We start from the raw sequence: 22,668 nt of genomic DNA on the forward strand, positions 1-22,668 counted from the left end.
TGAACATGCTCTGCCTCCTAATTTAGTAATTTAGCTCAGGGTGTGAGGGATTTCTGCCTTTTTAATTACATAGGCATCAGTGGTGTGTTAATCTTGTTCCTGGTGAGTAATCTTTCTAAAATGCATTACTGGTGTTGTTAAAGTCACTATGCGTTGTCACAGCGTGATAATGGTGTAGTTTCATCTGGGCATTTCATAAGTAACATCGAGTTATTCTTTTATTTTTATTTATTTATTTCTTTTTACTCACGCACTTCCATTTAAATGTAAATATGAAATTCTGCGTAGTAATTTTTTGATTTAATAACACTGATCTGCTACACACACCCGCCTCGTCCGCTCATTAAAATTGCTTGCGCGCAGCATACTTTATAACGAGAATAATTCAGGTATCCGGTTTACTCTGTAACCGGCACAGTAAGAGATCTGACCCCCTCCGCCCCTTCTGAGTGGAGTAATTGCAATATAACAAGCCACAAGTGCAAAGCCAGGAGCCTGCATATTATAAATTGATGACCATATAGTGCAGCTCAGTTCTTTTTTTTGTTGTTGTTGTTTTTTTTTTTGTTTTGTTTTGTTTGTTTTTTTGGAGAATGATACTCCTCTGTTAGTGTTTGTTTGGTCAACACGCTCCATAAGGCCTTCAAGGTTATTCTTTGAGATTGGCGAGCCTCCAAATAATTCAGCATTCTTCACCATCTCGCAAACTTTTGATGGATGATGCTACTCCTTAAGAGGGTTGTGGCTGTCTACCTCCTGAGGCAAGGATAACTGATGGGCAGTGGGTGCTCTCACTCAATACTTGCTGCCCTTGATTAGTATGTCTATTGATTCCATATCAGTGATTATGTAAAAGATGTACGCCCATAATTCATGCTGATGAACAGGCTGTATATTCAATATCGAAATCGCGGCGCAGGCCTCTTTACATGGGTGGCACCGAGAGGACTGTGCTTGGAATGTAATGAAGGGGTTATTTCGTGAGGAAATGTTTCACAACACGCCGACTCCCCCATGCCCGTGCACTGCATGGGGTTTATTTGTCTTTGCTTTGTTTTGTCGTGTCTATTTTATCCCGTTTTATCTATTTTATCTGGTCCCGTCTGGCTTTTATTTAACTTTGTATCATTATTATTACAATTAGCATAGCTCCCAAAACTGTTTTTATTGTTTTTTAAATCTATTTTATTTTGTTTTATTGTCATCATTTTTATTTTTGTTTTGTGTTTTTAATCTGTTTTACTGTAGTTTTTTCACTCTGCACTTGCTCTGCCTTATTATCGGCTCGTCAGACATCAGTGAAGCCCTTTTGAACCGCACTCACCTGCGTGAAGGCTGCCGCACAAATAAAGTTTCATCGACTGATTGACTGCAGCGAAGAGGAGTGTCAAAAGGTCTTGGTCAGGGAGTGAAGACTTTTAAAAAGGAGAATGCACTTCTCAAAAATAGCGTTCACCTCAGAGCACATCATGTTCTGCGAGGGAGTTTGTTTTCAGATGACGCTGCCTTTACGGTTACAAGCTCATATTTTGCTAAGCATCGGAGGGGGGTTGGGTTGAAAATTCCTGATGTCACTAGAGTAGGCATTAAGGCCTTGAGGGGAAACATGAATACCTCATTTAAATGCAAATAAATCCTCTAGACTCCTCTCAGCTGTTGTGATAATGTGGAGTGAGTATATTGACTTAGTTAATGAGGTGTAAATAGCTAATGGGTGTACTCTAGCTTTTACTTTTTATCTATGGTACACTATCAAGATATCACACAGGAGAACCTGCAATAACATAACATACCTATAATTTACCGTGCATCTCTTTTTGAGACACCTATATCGACTCGTTAATATTATACATAACCCGGTCAAATCATAATAGCTTATATTCTGAAACCAAGCATTTACCTTCCACGGAGACTCTTTTAGAAGTAAATTCGAGAGAATAAGAATAGTTTTGATGAACATGTACTGACTAACCACATGCAGTGATGATGCACACACTTGCACACCCACACCTCCACATGTGCCATGCATAGGCACACATCCACTAGAAGACAAAGAGCATCCTTAAGGAGTTGCAGGCTGTAATGAATCTCATGGTTACGGTTGGACAAGCTTGTTGAAGTATGATAAGTTGTGCTGGCATTTGGAATGCTCATATGTCTGGGATGTGATCATCAGGCTAATCTGGATCATTGTTTGTAATGTCAGCCCAGGTTTACAATAATTGATGCTAATGGTTTTAGATTGGGCATCACATTTACTTATCCTGAGGTTATTAATCATTGTTAGCTGCTTGCCTTTTGAACATTACACTGAGGCTTTTGTGTGTGGCTTATGGCGCAGAAAACACCGGCACGTTTTTTGGAAGGTTTAGGATTTGCGACGCAGATTTGAAAGGGCTTCTCTGTGTCGATGGTCTGTCCGCTGTTCCTTTTTGTGACAACTTTAATGGATGTGTTATTTAAGATGTCCCTTGCAGGCAAACTTTGTGCTTTCATGCTTTCTTTCGAAATCAAAGTGAACATGTGCGCAGCTGTGTGTGTGTGTGTGTGTGTGTGCTCAGAAAAGCATGCCTTTGGTCAAGTCCCTCATGATGTCCCCCGCATCTAAAGGCATTGGCTGTACCATATTGTAAATTACACTCTCCTTAAGCCCTTTTCGCAACAATGCTTCTTTTGCTCTCTTTTGGCTGTTGAGAGTGGGCGGACTGGATGGGGAGGCAGGATGGGAACAGGTGAATTTTACCAGTATTGCTGCATGCTTTCAACACAAGGCAAGGCCATGTCTGCAGATCTGGACAGGGACAATCAATGGCTTTCGTGAAGTAGGTACTTCACTTATCACCACAGCTTTCATCTCAGCCAAAAATAATGCCAAAAAGACTTTTTGGAATAAATTCAGTACCTTAGATGTCTCTTGCTGTTTGTCCACTTTGTTCTATGGGCTCGTATTTTTGGGGAGGCTTGGGTGCTTTTATCTAACCTTCTATCGTGCCTTCAGATGAAAGTAAGTGGTGGGCCACTCAAAAGCTTTTGTTGCCATTTTGTGGTTGCCAGATTGTACCAACAAGACTTAAAAGTATACCCATAGCACTTTCTCGATCAAATCTAGTCATGTTTGATTAAGAAAACCTATTCAGACTGTTGCTTACAGACTATAGCCATCTCAGCCCAGGTGGATGCAGCATCTAACTGCTGTGACTGTAATTCTAAGATTATCAATTTGTCTGGCAACACACACAAAAAAATAATATATATCTATCGGTACACTGTCAAAGAGATTAGACCAACTGTGCGGCCATATAATTCAATTTACTACCAATATAGCGTAATGTCAAAACCAAAAGTGCACCGGTGAAAACAAAACGCAACACAAGGCTCAGCAGAACAGAGCAAATGTTTGAGCAACAGGCTCTCATCAGTGCTGTCTGATGAGCAGCACCAGCAAGAGATAAAACCCACTGACAACAGGTAAGTCAATTAGGCTTGTAATAACAATAATCTCCTTTGAGTGACAATGCAGAGATAACCAGACAGCCACCACTTTCCCCAGAAACATCTGAAATACATTTAAGCATAATGAAACAAGCTGTAATACATTCACTCATATAAGCGGAAAGGTCAGAACGGATACTGTGCGGTGAGGAAATCTACACAAACAACATCTTGAATTCATATTTTCATGTATCTGAGCTCAACAGCTAAAAGCCTTCCTCTTAAAGCATTTTTATATCATGGTCACCACCTCTGCAATGTCGGGGGACACTCTCACAGCTCAGAAAATATAATTCAGAGGGACAGTGATTTGCAGACTAAAAATGACACTAGACAGCGAATTTATCATCCCATGTATGGACTGCACACAGATGCTCAATTATTCCAGTGTGTAGACACTGTGTTGTTTTTCCAGTAGGGAGCAGGGACAAACAAGTACATAAATCAAATGAGTGGATTTGCATGTTATGTGCAGTTAAATTGTCTACTTCTCTTAGTGCTCTGGGGATATGTCGATGATTCCCATTTGAGATGCCGGACACAAGAAGCCTGCCGCCTACAAGTGAAATTACCTTGACTAGCTGAAGTGGTGGAGACATATGACAGCACGAACTCTTCTCTCTTTCAGATTTTTGCCTTTTGAAAAGCAAATAATGGAAGTCCATAAAATGTAATCAAAATGGGTTTTACTTTGTGCTATTTACCAGTAATAATCCCTTTTAATGTCCTGGCACAAGTCATTCAACATGAAAGTGAAAATAGCAGACAGGGGCTTTCAGGATTCACCACATGCCTTTTGAATGGCGAACATGAAGACAGCACACTTCATCATATTCCTTTCTTACAACATAATCATGTATTAAGCTACAGTGTATTTGTGCAGATCCCATTGGCACCCATATGAGCTGATATTGCAGATAGCACCAGGGTTGATGCTGAAACAGCTAAGAATTGGGGAACAGTCTCATCTGGTTTTTCCCCCCAAAGCAGAGATAGTCCTCACTGACAACGACTTCTTTAGGCCGACATTTCTCACGCTTTAACAAGAGTTTTCACATTGCAGAGGTAGATGCATCCAAAATTGACCCTACAGTGCCAAATCTCATATTAATCTGTAGGAAAACATTAGGAATTGCTTTCTTAATAGGGCTTAAGAGTCTCAAATAGCTATTAGCTAAACTGTGCTCGTGGGTTAAGAGGAGATTTATGTTTAAAGAAATAATTAAAAGCTGCTTCTTAATAGACTTGTCCCACAGCCAATATGACATATATTAACTGACCTTATAGTCCTCTTCATAAATCAGTGAGCCCAATAATTTTACATTTAGATCTCTTGGAGCTGAACTAATCAGCAATCTCATTTGAAAGTGGATTGGTTGCAGTTTTGTACTTAGCAGGTCCAGAAAGAGAGCAGTCATGCCTGCATCACTGCTTGCAGTAACTTGACAATAAGCAGCGTATTATAAAGCAAGGTTAATTAAGGTTAATTAGTCCAATTTGAACAATATGTACTGTTAATTCCTACATCCTATATCACCTGTCTTATATGTTATTTTGCCGTGTTATACTCCATTATTTGAAATCTATGTATGAGGAAAAAAAAACAACTTTGAACTCAAAAGACGGATTCTCATGAATAGATTTTCATCAGGTGCAGACGGCTAAATGTTAGTCTCCTCACATTCATTTGCATTTAGTCCTTTCAGGTTCCAAGACAACTGCGGAGCAATTAGGAGTATCATCTGATAGTCAGCAGTTTCTCATGCATGGAAAACCAAGTGTAACAAGAAGAGCTGGGGGAAAACCACAGTTCGGAGTGATGGTCATACTCAGCCGTTTCCTCACGTGAACACAATGAAAAAGATCGACAGCCTGAAGAAGAATGTATTTCTGGGGGTTAATCAATGCAGAACAATGTGCTTTCTTCTTGTCCTCATAACATTTTAAACAAATTTATCTTCAGACAACTGCTTGAAAAGAGGTAGAAAAATTGTAAACAGAATGTGTTGTCACGGTTGTGCCACATCTAAAATAAATAAAATTAATTTATATAAAACATTTTGGGGCCCTAAGCAACATCGTACAGTGGGGCCCCCCATGTCCAAATCAGTGTAATTTTAATATCCCTGAATGGAAATGAATGATTTTGTTTTATTATCATTAAAGCTTTTAATTACCAAAAAAAAAAAAGCAATCACTACAGCACAATTGTGGCTAGAAGTAGTTCTAGCCATAATTGTGCTATAGTGAGCATAACACAGTTATTATGCTATAAATCATTAAAAAAGAACCCAAAACCCAAAAAGTGAATTTCTTTGAGAATTTATTTCATAAATAAATGGAAATAAATAAATGTAACCTTTATATTGACCACGTGTGCACCATGTGTCGTTAATGTTAATCAGTGTTAATTACATATTGAAATATTTACATTTTTACAACTTCAATAAACTAGGTGTTTTCAACTGTTTACGGGCATGTAGTGCACTTCCACTCTAAACAAGCCATTGCACTGTGCAGAGGCAGCAGAGTCATGCCAGTCAGCACAGCAGCTCCTGTCTACAGTCAGGCACAGTGCCACACCACACTTTCTGCACTGCTTTCCTTTTTCTTTTCCTTCTGCATAGGCATAGACCCACGTCCATGTGTGTGCTCAGGCTCTGGCTGTGGCGATGACACAGACGTGCTTGCTGAGACAGAGCTTACCTGCAGTGAGGGGAGGGGGTGATGGTGGAGCAGAAGGGGGCCAACCAGCCGTGGAGGGTCCCGTGTTGTCATCATCAGATCTAAAAGAAATGTCACAGAAAACTGTCATGTCACAGAGCTACTGCAGCTATAAAGTGAGACATGAGTTGTTTCTCAACTTTTGAGTACACAAGCATTGTAAATCACAAATGTTGAAAAGGAATAGAAGGGAAAGTAAAATACACAATATTTGATAATAAAAAGACACAAATGTGCAGCTGAAGCTCAGCGTAAAATGACAAGTGCACACAAAATGCTATCATCTGCCTATCCAAATTATTGCAACAAATTATGTGACAGACTTAGCAAAGAGCAACATAACAATATTTATAAATATAACCTATCCACATATTTAAGAGATATAACAAGAAAATATGATGAAATGTGCTCACATGGATCTTTGCCTTCTTCTAAATCCTCCTCTGCCTCACTGGTAAAGCTCTCGGGAGCTGAGTCTCCGCCGACTCGCTGCTGAATCTGTTCTCAGAAAACATGGCAATGACTCGCTCCTCGGTATCGCTTTTGGACCATGCTGTATTTATTTTATAGCTAAAAGTATGTTTGTTGTGTCTCTTCTCCTCTCTCTGTCCTGTGTAAACACAGCCTGATTTACTCGCAGTCGGAGAATTTTTGTCACGTGACTGTTGGGCTCAGCCAAGTCATTCAAATCTTCCCAGTTTCACTAAAGAGTACAAAACTTGATGTTTTTGCTGGATCTGGCCAGAGTAAACAATTTATTCTTGGCAAATTTTTGAATGAGACATGTAAGTGTTTTTGATGAAACAACACTATCTTAAGCTTAGATGCAGTTATTTTTCTTTAGTCACACATGATGTGTTCAAAGACCACCATAATAATGAAAATGATCTTTTTTTTTTTTTTTTAAAGGAAATATGCCTTTCAGTCTCACCGTCGATATGTGGGTCTCATGGGGTCGAGGGCCCTTAACCCCCTGTGTCTGAACATATCTGTATGGAGTGATGAGCTTGGAGCCTAGACACCAAACTGTAATAAAAGATTTCAAAAATGATTTATGATTTTGTGATGGTAATGCTAGCTTTTTCAGATTTATTTCATTGCATATCAAAACCTGCTCCACACTGTGTCAACAGATAAAGACCATCCAGTTAAATTCAAAGACACTGAGCAAAAAAAATGTCAGCCCTAATTTGAAGCAGTAATTTTGCACGACATTGCATTTTCCCATTCTTCTGGCAAGGCGACGGACCCAGAAGCTGTGAATCACCTCTGTGGTCTATGGTTATTGTTGCACCATTTGAATCAAGCTCATTAGAGTCTACTTGACAGTACTCTGGAATTGACTGGAATTTAAGCTAGGTATCATAGTGCTACTTTATTCATGTTTCCTGCATTAAAGCCTTATATCAAATCTAATCGCTGAACGGCAGCTTGCAGTTTTGAGTTGTTCCAAATGGGAACATATTTATCCACCTCCCATCCAAGGTGTTTGTGCACACTCAGCCATGACGCCCGTACGAGGTCTTCAAATTACCTTTGCAGAGATCCACCCAGCAACATTAGGGCAGCGAGCGCTTGGAAGTGGTTGTGACCTGTTATTGTTTCCATCAGTTGTCAAATGAAAATTAGTTTCAGTTAAAAGGTAATTTTGCTCTCTAAACCATAGTAGGAATAGCTTTGTAATGTTTTGTGGTGGTGGCCGTGATGAATGAAAGGTAACCTGATAACCACTGGAGCTATTAAAATCCCTCATGTGTGACCCAGCACAGCAAAAATGCTCTCTGCATACCAGAGGGGCTGCAGATTGCTGTTGTGCTCTTATTAGTGTGTGTGTGTGTGTGTGTGTGTGTGTGTGCGTGTGTGTGTCACTATTGCCACTTTCACATTTTTTTTTACATATTTTTCAAAATGTATTCAACTCATGCACCTTCATTCATTATTTGCCATATACAATTACTAGTGTAACGTTAAAGTGCAGTGTAGCCTTTATTCTTGCCAGTATCTTCCGCTCTTAAGAAAGCAACATGCGAAACATTTGCAGGTTCATATTTCCTCTGGCACAGGCAAACATGCCATGTGCAACCCACAGAGCGTTACTTAAGACATTTTTTGAAATGCCAGGGTCTACCCCTCACTTCAGCGTACAATATGTGCAATCCAAAGTAGCAGCTTCTTTCAAAAAAAATTTAAAACGAGTTCCACAGTTATTACTGTCTTCTTCCAGTCAAAGTCAGCGTTGGTGGCAGCAAACAATAATAACCAGTTAGCTGTAGAGATGGTTTGGGTCCCTAAATTGTACTTTACTTTTTTTTTTTTTTTTTTCCAATATTTGTGTCTCCTTCACAATGAGTCTTGGATATCCACAGTAAACACAGAAGCAAAGCAGGTTTTGATTTAGCCCGAGGCAAAGCTGAAGGCTGTTTGCCACCCTGAAATTCTCACCGTATACTTATTGCATAAGGCTTTGCCATTCTTAAGAAGCAAAGATATGTTTTTAGTATTCAAAAAGCTCCTCACAATAGCAGAGCTGATGTATGAATAGTAGAGACGGTTTGTGTTTGTCTATAATTTGTTTGCACTTGTTTGTTTATGACAGTGCTCAAACAAGTGCTTGCAGCTGATAAAGGGATGGATTTATCAGCCGCTAAAATGTAGGGATGATTTACTTAATACCTTTTTTTTATTCTTCCAGATCTGGAAAACTTCAAGACACACAGAAGAAGCTCGGTGTCAGTCCGCGAGGGTCAGGGGGTGGTTTTGCTGTGTGGTCCTCCACCGCATTCTGGAGGTAAGACGACAAACACTCTTTTGAATGCCCCGACAAAGACCTACGTTGTTTTTTTTTTTTCTTTTGATATTTCCTTCCTCTCTGTTACATTTTCTTATATTTGGAGTGCGTGGATTGCCTGCCCGTTTGAAGCACTACTTTGGATGACTCTAGATTTTCAGCTGCCATGACAGCACTGAAACTTAAGACGTGGCTGTCCCAGATATGTACAAAACACATGAGCAAGTCAGTCATGTTCCAAGACTGGTATTTGTAGTCTGAACCTCCTCTTTATCTCTTGGTTTGAATGGCACCTGTCAATTCAGCGACGAACAGCTTGCACCAGGCACAACGGAGGCTCGAAAGATTTCACAGTGATTCATTGCTGAATCAGCTGCATTGCCTAAGTGTGATCATGCTTGGTTAACGACAGGAGGTTTGACGCCCTCGCTGTCAGGAGACTATAAGTGATTCTCCCTGGATTAAAGCCATATCATCTTTCATCTCACCAACGGCTGGATGACACTGTAGCCCTATTTGCGTGGCACTAGTATTATGCGGAAACCTCATGTAATTACTGAATTACCCCCCAACCTTTTGCGTTTGGTGAAATACATTCAGGGTTAATGACATTTGCCGAAAGCACTGGTTCAGTGGATATACTTGAATAAGGTCGGAAATCTACAGGATGACATGCCTCCATTTTTCATGACAAGATAAAAAAAAAATGTGTGTCTAGAAAAAGAAAAAGAAATTGTGTGCCAAAGCTAACTATAGCTGAACTCACAGAGAGACTGCATTTGTGTGGAATCAGTATTATTATGAGAAGGCGACTTCTATCTTCACCAAAGTACAGTATGTTTGCATGGAAGGTTTTACTTTACAAATCACAGACATTGCACTGGATTAAAGTCACTGGTGAACTCAGCAATAACTATGAATCACTGAACATCCCCAGGTAATATTAGTTCTGTGTAAATAGAGCTTATATTTACCAGGGACCCCCACCCAGCCAGCACCACAACCATCCCCATCACTACTGCCTTGCCAAACCCAAAAGCATGGCGTTATCCACAGAGGACTTTGAATTTTTCACCTAATAAATTGATACACCATTCAGCTGTCAAAATTACATAAATATTGCATAAACATTATGAACTAGATGTGCTGTCTAGCTGGTGTAAAGCTAATAGTCAGATGCTGCAAGCATGTTAAAAATTCATCTTCCAGCAATATCTAATAGATAGAGATGTTTTGCTCATATTTCCTCAAATTTTCTGCCTAATTGCAACAGATGTTGCCTTTAGTTGCCTCCTCTCTTCTCTTACTGGAACTGTTAAATGCAACAGCTGCTTTGATTATGTTCCCCCAGTTGACAGCCACCTAACAAATATCACTGATTCATGCATTGGTCTGTTGTGGTGAAAATGCTGCATGGCCGGAAAGGGTCGTAATTGTTTGGAGCTTGTATCCTTTTGGGAGTTTACCTGGTTAAAGCTTGGCAAGCTTGATGGCAATCTGGAATTTTAGATTTATTTGCAAATACTTAGTCTGAAACACCTGTATTTGATTGTTCTCAACAGGGCAGAACAGTGAGCAGTTGCTTAGGCAGCTCTTTTCATATCTGCCAATTTGTGCTGTAGTAATCCAATTTAGGTTTGGTTTTAAGACCGACAGGGAGATAATTCTAACACGTCAGGCATCTTCAGGCACATGAAAAGCTCCCTCAAGACTCTTGTCTCATCACTGATATACAGAACCAATACACCCTGTCAATTAGAAGTCCATTTTAGTGAGTTATATGTCTCAGCTGTAATGCAAGATACCGTCACTGTGTCATTCTCCTGGATAAACTAACCAGTCCGTGGGTTTCTATGACAGTCGCTCGCACATGAAGTAGTAGAAGTGGTGAAAAACTGAATGTCTTAGAATAAGTACTCAATCCAAATTGGGTTTTTCTGTGCCCACATGCCTTTAAATGTAATGGCTGAATGTTTGTTTTGAAATATGGTTAAGATGCATGTTTGGCTGTGCGCTTTAGCCGACACCTCTCAATGAGACTCTTGCATGAAGAAAAGATACCAAATTGCATACGGATCACCATGCATATAGTATAAAAAGCATACAGCAACAAATGTAGATTCAACAGGCTTCCCCACACATCGCTGCCAGACTGTTGGCACTTAACGTGCGTGTATACACACACACACAGAACTACACATCCAGCCAGGCTGCTGGTCTGAGTATCAGGCTACACAAACTGGCAACAATGAAAAGCAATCAATCAGCAACCAACGTGCTAAACGCGTTGCCAGTACTGGTTTTCTTTGTTGACTTGATATGCTGCTTTTGCTATGTCTAATACATCACTTGCCCCTACTAGTAGCAGGAAATACCACTGCTAATCTGGCAACATAGATTCAGTCCTTCCACCACTTGCTCCAGGAACCAATATAATTGTCTTGAAGATTTACGACAGGCTATCCATTGGCTTGAATGCGATGTCATTAGTAATTAAATTGCAGTTTCAATTTATATTTTGGATTAATAGAATTAAAATTGATCCCAAGCCTGTTTGATAGACTACTGAGCAATCGTGTCATGGTTTTGACATGCCAGTGCTTTTGAAAGGAAAGGAAAGGAAAGGAAAGGAAAGGAAAGGAAAGGAAAGAGAGATGTTGAATAAGGGAAATTAAATGAATGACATGACAAATGTACAGCTGTGTGTACTTGATCATGTTGCATCCTTAGCTCATATTGTTATCGAGGTTGTAAGATGTGATGACTAGACAAGCACTGATGGCCTCGAAGCTTGTATCCGCCTGAACTGAATTAAAGCTGGCGATTGCTTGTCTGCCAAAGTGCTGTATGCTTGCTTTACTGGTAAAGATGCACCAATCAATTGGCCAGCGATCATGTTCAGCTGATAGATGTTCTGTATATGTCATTGGTAATTGGCTAAGCGCCATTTGAACTCCCTGATGACATTGTAAGCCTACATTTATTATTTATGCTCATATGCCATTTGACAGTAATTGTTTTTTTAATAGCGAATCGGTCCATCCACTTTTTAAGTGGCCTTGCTGTTTTTAATTTCAGAAATGGCAGGAGTGCAACACATAGGGTCTTGGACAGTTCATTTCCTAATTTCTGAACAGAGCATTTTGAGAGTGTTTGACTGTTCATATGATTAGAAACATTTTATTATATTGGATAGAAGGTATAGCCTACTGTATACTGCCTCAGTGACAACTTTTTTCATGCACTAGTGGGGCAAGAGTTGAATAAGCAGCAAGTTGAATTATGTTATTATTTTATTGTTAATGTGTTTCATCTGCCAAAAACCACATTGGTGCACATTTTCAGAGAAATTTATAGAGGCAAGATGATTAATTAGGACAAGACTGACTACACGACCGTGATATGAGGGAATAGTCCCAACAGGGGAAAATCAAAATCTTCAGACATCCTGAAAGCGAGAGAAAAATAATTATGATAATAGACTGATGATAATGCAAAACGCAATTTTGTATTCATGAAATATAACTGTTTTTCTTGACTCTGTGGATTATTTGGCCAGCAGAGAAGGTCTTTCCAGCTCTGTTCACTGCTGATCAAAATACATTTTTAAAGCTGTTTTTGAAGAGTAAGTTTGTTTAGGGAACAAACTTACGCTGTCAGTCATGACAGCCTTTCCATGTTCCCATCTACAGGCCAATTTCCCCTTTTTTCACTAAAGAAAAACATGACACAGTTTCATGCCGCATCAGGTTGCTTTGAAGAGGTATAATAAAGCAAAACAACCATGGCCTGAACTTTCAATATCTGACCATATCTGAATTTAGAAGAGACGAGGGACAGGTAGTAGTTTCAAAAACAAAAGATGTATGCTTCATCTTGGTGGGGGGGGACATTTGATATTCTCAGTCATCAGCAGCTACATTATCATGTCACTTCTTTGGCATAGAGGAGATGTCTCCCAGTGCGCCATCATGATTGTGACCGCCAGTGACAAGACCATAATAATGACTGTCATGCCACCTAAGCCACCTACTGTAAGTCAAGTGGACCTTATTGAATTTTAATCAAATTCTGCACATGGGTGGTGCGTACAAGGCAAATCTCTGCACATCCCTATTCATTACCATATGTTGGAGGGCCTAACTATGCTGGAGGACCCTCGTTGTATCCCCAAGGCTCTGCTGGGCTTCCACCTGCCGTGGGGGAGGATGTCAGAGGACGCATTATGTATAGCCAACAGCTGTCCACAATTTCCCCCTGCCGCCTGGTGCATGCAGCATTGGACTTGGCCATGCAGGAAGAGTTGGTCGTACAGAACAAAGAGCATGGGAAAGGGGTGGAAAAAGGAGCGCTAGAAAACACTAGAGAATATTGAAGTAAGACAGCTCGTGGGGAATGCACATATCTGGCATACAGTGCCTAGTGCGCATCAAATAGTGACAGTGTGTCTGCAGCGGCTGTATTCATGTACATACAACTCCGACTATACAACAAAGAGAACATGGGTGCACATGTACATGTTTATGATCATCTGTGTCTGCCTGTGCGTGTGTGTGTGTGTGTGTGTGTGTGTGTGTTTCTGCAAATGTGGGCATGTAAGAGTGAATTTACATATGTGCATGTTTTTTTCTTTTTTCTATGTGTGTGATTGTGCTGTACTGTATGTGTATGAATAAAAACACACAAGCAGAGCTTGTTTTAAAAGCCCAACAAGTAATTACAGCATAAAGCCCCCGTTTGAACACCAGCTCTGCATATGTTTTGATTCAGTGGATTAGGGATTTTTTTTTTCTCTCTCATAATGGTTAACTGAGCCACTGAGACAATGGCTAATGGTATGCAACATATATTTTGAGGCTGCAGATTGTTTGTTTAAGCAGTTAATGCCATGATTCATTCAAAATTCTGGATCTTTAAACCACTTGAACTCTGTTTTTTCTCTTACATTTCTGCCTCAAAGTGTATATAATCAACATTTGTTTTCCATAGTTTATGACAATGTCAGATGCACATTCTGTATTTGCTGGTGGCATCGCTTCATTGAGGCTACATCACACTTACATTGAGTGAATTACTCAAACCTATTGCCATTCAATGCCATTGTTTTATAGCTGCACCAATAGATCAAAAAGAAAATATCGAGATGTCTTGTGCATCATTTTATACACTCTTCTCTATAATTCAGCAGGATATCTCTGGTATCTTTGGAAGTCTTTGGATCTTCACTAGAATTCCAAATAAAATTTTGTGGGTTTGACTGAAGCTTGGCCATGAGGTATGCATTCATAATGACAAACTCACTGACGGGACCAGCAGGGTTAAAGAGTTTTTAGAGACTGACATGGTATAGAAAAGAAAGATGGATATTCCCTAAATGAGGGAATGCATGGCGGGTGGTTGGTTTGCAAGCTCTGACATAAGTATACAATATGAAAAGCAACATATTCACTATTTTGTGGGTGAAAGTGATGACTCAATATTTTGCAGTTTCTCTTTTGCATCAGGGATTATTCTACTCTTAATCTGATTAGCAGATGACACATTTCACCATCTCCATGCATAATCTCCTTTTGAAATCCTCTATTCAGTCACATTTCCCCCTCTTCCTCTGTCTGGGGACTTCATCTTTCTAAAATAATATCACATGTCAGTGTCACACCTCCGTGCAGTGCTCACAGAATCTTTTCTCCAAACCCTTCCAGTTTTGACATAATATACCACTATTACCTTAGTGAAGGCAAACTTCACTGACTAGCAGCTAGCAACCTGACAGCAGCATGAAATGGGATATATATATATATATATATATATATATATATATATATATATATATATATATATATTTTTTTTTTTTTTTTTTTTTTTTTTTTTTGGAGAATGACACTCTATGTTGATTGGACTTCAGTTTCTAATCACGTACGAAAAGGTCGCAGTGGAACGAGAGCGTGGAGCACCTACACGTACATGTTTCCCACAAGACATGGCTGAGTGACATGCTTCCTAAGCCTCCTCTAAGCTCCTTAAAGTGCACAGGACATATAGGTGTTGTTGTTATTGTGTCTGAAGTGTGTGTGTGTGTGTGAGAGAGAGAGAGCCAGAGAGAGAGAGAGAGAGAGAGAGAGAGAGAGAGAGAGAGAGAGAGAGAGAGAGAGAGAGAGAGAGAGAGAGAGAGAGAGAGAGAGAGAGAGAGAGAGAGAGAGAGAGAGAGAGAGAGAGAGAGAGCAAGAGAGAGTGAGAGAGAGCAAAAGCGAATGAAAGAAGACATGGAAAGAGAACATGGGTGCACATGTGTATGTTTATGTTCATCTCTGTCTGCCTTTGTGTGTGTGTGTGTGTGTGTGTGTGCGTGCGTGCGTGCATGTGTGAAGCTTAATTCCAGGTGCCTGTTTCCTTACTTTATGGTTGGTGGTGTGCAAGCACCTCGATCCTCTCTGCTTGGCTACAGTCACACGTCATGTCCCTAGGCTCCCCAGCGCCGGTACATAAACACAAATCCCTCAATGCCAGCGGGGATTTCATCCCAAGAGGAATGCGCTGTCACCTGCTGTGCAAGGGGAAAATAACAATCGTCGAAAACATGACAGCTCTGGCCCCAACACCTAGCTTGCTTAGCAGAGCACTAGACTGCATTTTTAATTTGAATCCATAGCACCGCATAGCTGGCTAGCCTTTACAGCTATATTACTCCTATTGTAAGGAGTTCAGCTCAATTAGAATGGGATTCAGATTTTTGAATCCCTATTGTTGTTGAGCTGGGTGAGCTATTTTCTGCTGATATGGTGTAATTGGGCGGTACTCACGCTGAACAAACCCTGTTTTCTAGGGTTTGGAGTGTGGCTGCATGACACCCTGGTTGACTGTAAGTAAAAAGAAAAAAAAAACTGTATAAAGTAAATAACAATACATAGTTGTTTTTATGTTGTTGTTTTTGGTTATAGGTTGATGTAATAATATAGTAATTCATCATGTTCCTTTGTGGAGCAGTCAACAGTTCGGAACTGACAATTTAACAGGAACTATTTGCTGCCACAGAACCCTGGCCACCTGTATCTATCCGCCTCTAATTCAAATTCCTTGGAGCAGATAGATTGTCAGTGTTGCTGGTGAGTGGTTCACATGTAAATTTTTTTATGGTTTGAGTTCCAAAAAATGAATACCCATCTAGCCCCAATGCCAGGAAACAGAGAACTTGGAGACAGATTGAAAACACAGAAACTATGTGAATAGACAGACTGCACAAGGGGTAAGTGGGAAAGTATCTCTTTCTGCATTTTGGTTGAACAGTACCGAATACCCAGTCTCAGTGTTTTTTGTTTTTTTTTTTTTTTTTTCTGGGAAAAATTCCTCAGTATTCAGGAAGTGAAATGCTTTATGTCTCTGGTTTGGGATTGATAGAAGAAGAACTAGTGCGGATCGAGTTCCAGTGGGAGCCCGTAAGGAGGCGTTTGAGCTCCCATGAGAGCAGTAAAATCATACGTCTCTGAGGCTCGCTGATACATTACCAACAACCATCATATTAACAGAAATAATGCATCCTTCAAAGTAATGCCTGTTATTTGTGTTAACGAGATAAATAGGCTAAAAAGAAACATGTTTTCCAAAAGAAATGCACCATATTCTCTCGTGAATGACAGTATGGCTGCACACGAGCCGCATGCGTTTGATCCCATATGGATGAAGAAGCCACGACACACCTCACACATATTAGATTTGTAATATAATGGAAGTAGTATTGTAGACAAGCTACCATGCAGCTAAATAAAGGTTGCTGTCTGCTGATGGGGTCTATAAGCCTGGCAGTTGTTTCAGCACCATGGACAGTGCTGTTTGTTGGGTGTAGTCGGTGCTTCATCCTGACGCCGGGCCTTGGTTGGCATGTTTCAGGCTAAACTTTGTTGTTGCTTGGTGAAACTTTGTTGTTGCAGTAACATCTTTGTCAGTTTTGGACCGTTGCAGTCTACTTGATACAATTGTTGGAAGTAGTGGGCTGCTGTGTGTCGTGTGTGAAAGTGTTGGACCACATAATGAGCAGTGAAGTTTCTCTCTCGCCCTATCTCTCTCTCTCTCTCTCTGGCTTTCTCTCTCTCATGCACACACACACAGACACAGACACAAACACACACACACACACACAGAAAGAGCGCCCGTTAGGCTATTATTTATTTATTTATCTTCGCCCCTAGCATTAGTTATTCTGGAGACCTCCACAAAGCTCAGTTTATAACTTGAACCCTGAGAACTAGGCAGTTGGAATGAGCAGCGAAAGCCACCATGGCTGAACAGACAAAAAAAAAAAAAACCTCAGACTTCACCGATAGAAAATTCAAACAGTGTGTCCAGCTCTGTGACAGGGCTAGACACCCTGTTTGATTGACAGGTGATCTCTGGGAAATGCAGAGCAAAAACACCCCAGCAATGAGCACCTGGAATCAGAGATGTCACAAAAACAAAACAAAATAAAACAACAACAACAACACCAACAGTCTTGCAGATTGCCACTTGAAGACACGGGCCAAATACTGTTTGAGCTGGTTATTGCCACTCTGGGATTAGTCATGTATATTACACTTTGATTGTATAGATTGTACTTACATTATGCTGTGGAGGTTATTGACCTGACTTAGCAGGCAGTAGCAGCAGTAGCAGGCGGGGTGAGGCTCCATAACCACCTGCCCCATGTGTGCAATACCATCGAGGTTTCATGTTGTCTCAGTGCGTTCAGTGTTATCTGTTGAAAGGATGATGCAAGCCAGAGCTGGTGCCAAAGCTGCATCAGATAGATATGGTGTGGTATATGTTGCAATCGCAGATATCTCACAGGACTGTTTGCATGTGTCCCTGCTGTGCCTTTTATCATCTGTTTTAAAATAAACTACACTTGGACATAAGATGACGCACGTTCCAGTGATAGACAGATTTTAATTAACTTTAACTGGTTCATTGTGAGGGCATTTGTTGATCACTGATCCAGGTTTTTCAAATATAAAGGCAGCTTTTCTACCTCTATCAGCAGTGTTTTATTTCTCTTGGTTCAAAGGTTCTGATAATTTGATGTGATAACAAAAGCTTCCTAACTCAGTTTTGCTCCTGAAAACTTGATCAAGCATATATAGATCCCCCCCTGCAAAATACAAATGCATGAATTTCAATATCCTCTCGTATTTGTCATGTTCTGCCATGTTTGCTGCAGACAGAGATGAACTCAGGATTTTATTTTATTTTCTGTGAAAGCATATATTACATCACCACCTTGCAGACACCACAATACATCTCTGTAAATAAAAGTTCTGCACTACAATGCACATATCATCTACCACATTTACCGTAACACATATCACCATACATCACAGACAAAAGTGAAATATCTGGACTAGGTTGACAAAGGCATCACGGTTCATCACAGACAAGGACGGACTCAAAGATAAATGAACGTGAAATGACAGGAAAGGATAATTCATTCAATCAATCATCCTCACCTATACACACTCAGATACAAACACAATTTAGGTAACGATATGTTGTTGATCTCTGATTGGACTTCAAACCAGGATTTGCCTTATTATCATTCCACAGTGGCCAAGCAAAGCAAAACACTGACCTCTGCTATGGGGAAAATTATTTAAAAATATTGTAATAATATTATAATAATTCTAATTATTTCTCCCAGAAATACAGATTAACTTTTATCATGACAATGTTTAAAAAAAAAAAAAAAAAAAATACTGCTTTTAAAATTGCATCTTGCACCACAATCATTATTAGTGTTACTTGTTAAATATTAAATGCTAAATATCAAATCAGTCTTCATTAAAGAGATGCTTTCCTTAAAATAATTTATTAGTATAATTTAGTATAACACCATGGAGAGTTATAGTGTCCCATTAGGGTTTCAAGTAATTATTCTGGTGGTTGATTAATCTACTGATTTTTTTTTTTCTTTTTTTTTCCCTTTTTTTTTTAATTAATCATTTTGTCTATAAAACGTCAGAAGAAATGACAAATGCCAGTCATTTACAAAAGCCCCAGTGAGGTCATAAGATGCTTAATTAGTCTGACCAGCAGCCAAATTAACTCAAAGTATTCCTTTCATAATGATAAAAACAAAGAAAAGCAAGCAAGCCTCAGCATTTGTCAAGCTCAAACAGGCAAATGTTTGATATTTCTGTTTGATAAATGATTAGTGATTGAGGGATTGAAATGTAATATGTAAATGTGTAAATGACTGAGTAATCATTTCAGCACCAGGTACCATGTTGCTCCAAAAACTGGATATCGGCCAGAATGTTGTTTCAGAGGCTTTTTCATCTGGAAAATAGTAAAATTAATCAGGAAACAGTAAATCTAATAATTGTTACAGTATAGTGAATATGTGCACTAAATATTGGTCACTTCTAAAAATATCAGCATCTGTGTTGGCCTTCCAAAGCCCGTATCGGTCAGCAGTAACAGCCGTGAGATTTCCTGCCTCCTGATGTGACCAGTGTCATCAGAGATCCTACCTGCTCTTCAAAGTCAGCAGTGGAGAGACAGGAAGAAGAGGCTGAGTGCAGATCAGGGATGACACACCCTGCCAGGCCAGATACAAGCACAAAGCCTGAGCGGGGCTGCCTCCACGCCGCATCCACACATTCGCTCTCCGTCTGACAGGCCAATGTTCTGGCTTTGGGAGCACGCCAGAGATATATGGTAATTACTTACCAGTGGGGCCAAGGAAGGAGAATGGGAAAACACAACTTGGTTACGGCTTGATTAATAATTTTGAAACAGTATTATTGCTAAAAATAAAGAATGTTTTCAAAAAAAAAAAAAAAGTTTCTGTTTCCTCAAATGTGCAGCGCCACAGGCCAGCGCTCCCCCCGTCTGTCACTGCGGATCAGAGGGGCAAGAGGAGCTTAAAGACTGTCAGTTTCTCTCTTTTTCAAAGCCCATTACATTAATGGGCTGCCTGTGTGACCCAGTCTTGGTCTCTGTATTACATGATTACTGTGTTTAGTCTTGGTCCTAATGCAGCTGACCTCTATTTTCTAATGGGGAGAAACCTTTAAGGGGCACTCAAGACTGAAATCGCTTGTGTGCATCTCCACTAAGAATAGAAATGCTTTTGCGTGTGTGTGTGTGTGTGTGTGTGTGTGTGTGACTGCATGTGTTGTCCCTGTTTATGCTCTCACCCCAGGCTTTGTGAACACAGAGCATGTGCATCCTGTCCAGTCCTGTAAAGGAAACATTGGAAAGCAGGATTCTTGGAGCCTGGAGCAGATACGGGACTGCTGCACTCACTAACACAATGTGGAGTGACAGTAGTTTAACAAGAGGGGTTTTGTTTTAGTTTTTTCTTTCTTTTTTTTGTTGTTGTTGTGTTCAAGTGTTTTTGTTATGTTTTGTTTTGTCTTGTTTTGTCGCCCTGTTGAGAATTGCAGGACCCTGCTTCCTGTGAAAAGAGACAGGCTTTCGAGGAGGTTTTCCTAATTCACAGAAAACTCTAATAGGAACAAATTGTGAGTGTGTTCACTCAATCAAGTTTTTGCCTTTTGTCGTGTGGAGACTGTGGCCATGCTGTGAGCGCTCATTTCCATGGATCGGGAAATATTTGAGAGAAAGTAGTTGATGTTTTACCAGAGCAGCGTGTGGTGCCCTGCCTGACTCTATACCCAGCAACACCTCTTACACATGATCTTCCTGCCACAGTGCCGCCGTCTATAATCAAAGAAATATTCAAGGCTGGAATCAGAGGATTATTCAGGCTGGAACAACGCTAGTGGGGACCGTTTGTTTTTAAGTTTGTTTACTGTTTGCGGCATCTGTACGTCCCACTGCTTTGTATCTCGGTGATTAAAAATGCATATTGTTGTCACAGTGTGCTTTACATGTATTATTCATAGTAAATGATGAGGCAGCTGATACTGATAACATATGATGAAGATGCCAAACCTTCCCCCTATTTGAATCAGCCAGTAAATAGGAACAAACTGACACACCAATTTAATAAAGCTGCACAGCTCCCTTTACTGTATATTGATGGATAGCTTGCTTTCTTTGTTGGCACAGGCCTATTTATGTTGTTGTCCAGCCTTGTCACAATAATTGCCTGTGTTCACTGACTAGGTATTGTTTTTAGCAGTTGGGGATGTTGTCTCTGGCTGGTTTTGCTTTAGAGGTGCAGCAGGAAGAAGCAGGTGAAGCCATGCATGTGTGCATATTAATCACAATAGTTTGTCTCAACAAAGCCCAGGCTGGTTTCAAACAAACATGACTGACACTAATGGATACATGACGGCTTCCACTCTAAGCATTTTCAATCACCTGCTGTCATCGCCTATTTACATGAATCCACCCATTATGGAAATAGCCACTGTGCTGTACAAAGGCCTTCTTTAGTTATCAACAGTGTTTATCTTCTTCAAATTAGCCATTAGCTGAGGATGCAGTGCATGCTTTCATGTGTCATTGTCAGTACTGACAATGCTATATCTGTGAACCTGGAGGAGATCCTACTTCAAACTAGACTGAAATGTATAAATGCAACTGGTGAAGTGAGGTCCTGTCGGCAGTTTTGTAACATTTAGTCAATCATCACTCCCTCTGAGAGATGCCTTGAAGGATGGGTGAAGCTGGCAGAATTATTAATTTCACCCTACACATCGTATATTTCAATAATTAATGAAATGAATAAATATAGAAATGAGCAAATGCTGAGTAAAAATGCTGATGTTAGAAGTGTTAAAACATCATTATTGGTATTATAAATTAGTCTTTATGAGTCTGCCCACACTTCACTTTCAACTGACATTTGCAGGCAGTTGATTCTTGTCTGTTTTTGTATAAAACCAGTATACACATATCACAGTCGAAGAGCTGCTTTTGGGGCACCATCTTGATGTTATCACAAATAAATTTAGACACAATCTTAGTTATGCCCTATTAAAACTTTGTATACTTGTCCTTGAAACTACTCCTGGGTTTCTCCTTATGAGTGAAGCCCATTCATTCATTGTGACTTGTGCAAAGTGATCTGTAACCTCAGCAGTGTAGTGGAAAACCACACAGCGCTCCTCTCGGGACTTCTCAAAGCCTCTCTCAGATGGATCAACTTTTGGTGATAGCAGAGAAGATTTGCAGAGGACATGCACAAAATTATTTTACACACCAAATAGATGATGAAATAAACTGATAATACAGTTTGACCGAGATTGACACTGAGACTATTTACGGAGTTTTTCTTCTACTTAGAAAATGATAAATATCAGCGTTTTATATTCTCGAAGCAAAGTCTGAAATTAGACAACTTATAAGCTGTCACTTTGAGTTGATGTGCAAAGGCTGCTGTGGTCAAAATACTGATTAACCCGATACCCCATCACCATGGTAGTGATTATACCACCATTTACTCTGCACGGAAAGGCATACAGTTATGTATTAATATTGATCATTCTGGCTGGCTGGATTTCTTCTCTAACTATGACTGGTCTTAAAGAATTCCTATGTTTATACTAAAGAATATTGTATACCCCATGCTACCGTAAAATCAATGCCTTTCCTAATATTGTGACAACCCCTCGGCCAGTTGTGTGAGACATCTCATTATGTTTTCACTCTATGGTGTTGTGCCCCTCATGTTGTGCCATATAGTCATTTGGGTTTTAAACACACGAGGAGAGCAGGTGCAG

General features: G+C 40.0%; 1 protein-coding gene across 1 annotated transcript in view; it reads left to right on the plus strand.

The window, feature by feature from the left end:
- Nucleotides 1-22,668, plus strand: part of cntn4 (contactin 4) — a 131,881-nt gene that overhangs the window by 50,492 nt on the left and 58,721 nt on the right. The window contains exon 5 of the mRNA XM_030050988.1: nt 8,909-9,004. Within this exon, the coding sequence (XP_029906848.1) occupies nt 8,909-9,004 (96 nt within the window). The remainder of the gene's footprint in view (nt 1-8,908; nt 9,005-22,668) is intronic.

The sequence above is a fragment of the Myripristis murdjan genome, chromosome 5 (assembly GCF_902150065.1).
Source record: "Myripristis murdjan chromosome 5, fMyrMur1.1, whole genome shotgun sequence".
Classification (NCBI taxonomy): domain Eukaryota; kingdom Metazoa; phylum Chordata; class Actinopteri; order Holocentriformes; family Holocentridae; genus Myripristis; species Myripristis murdjan.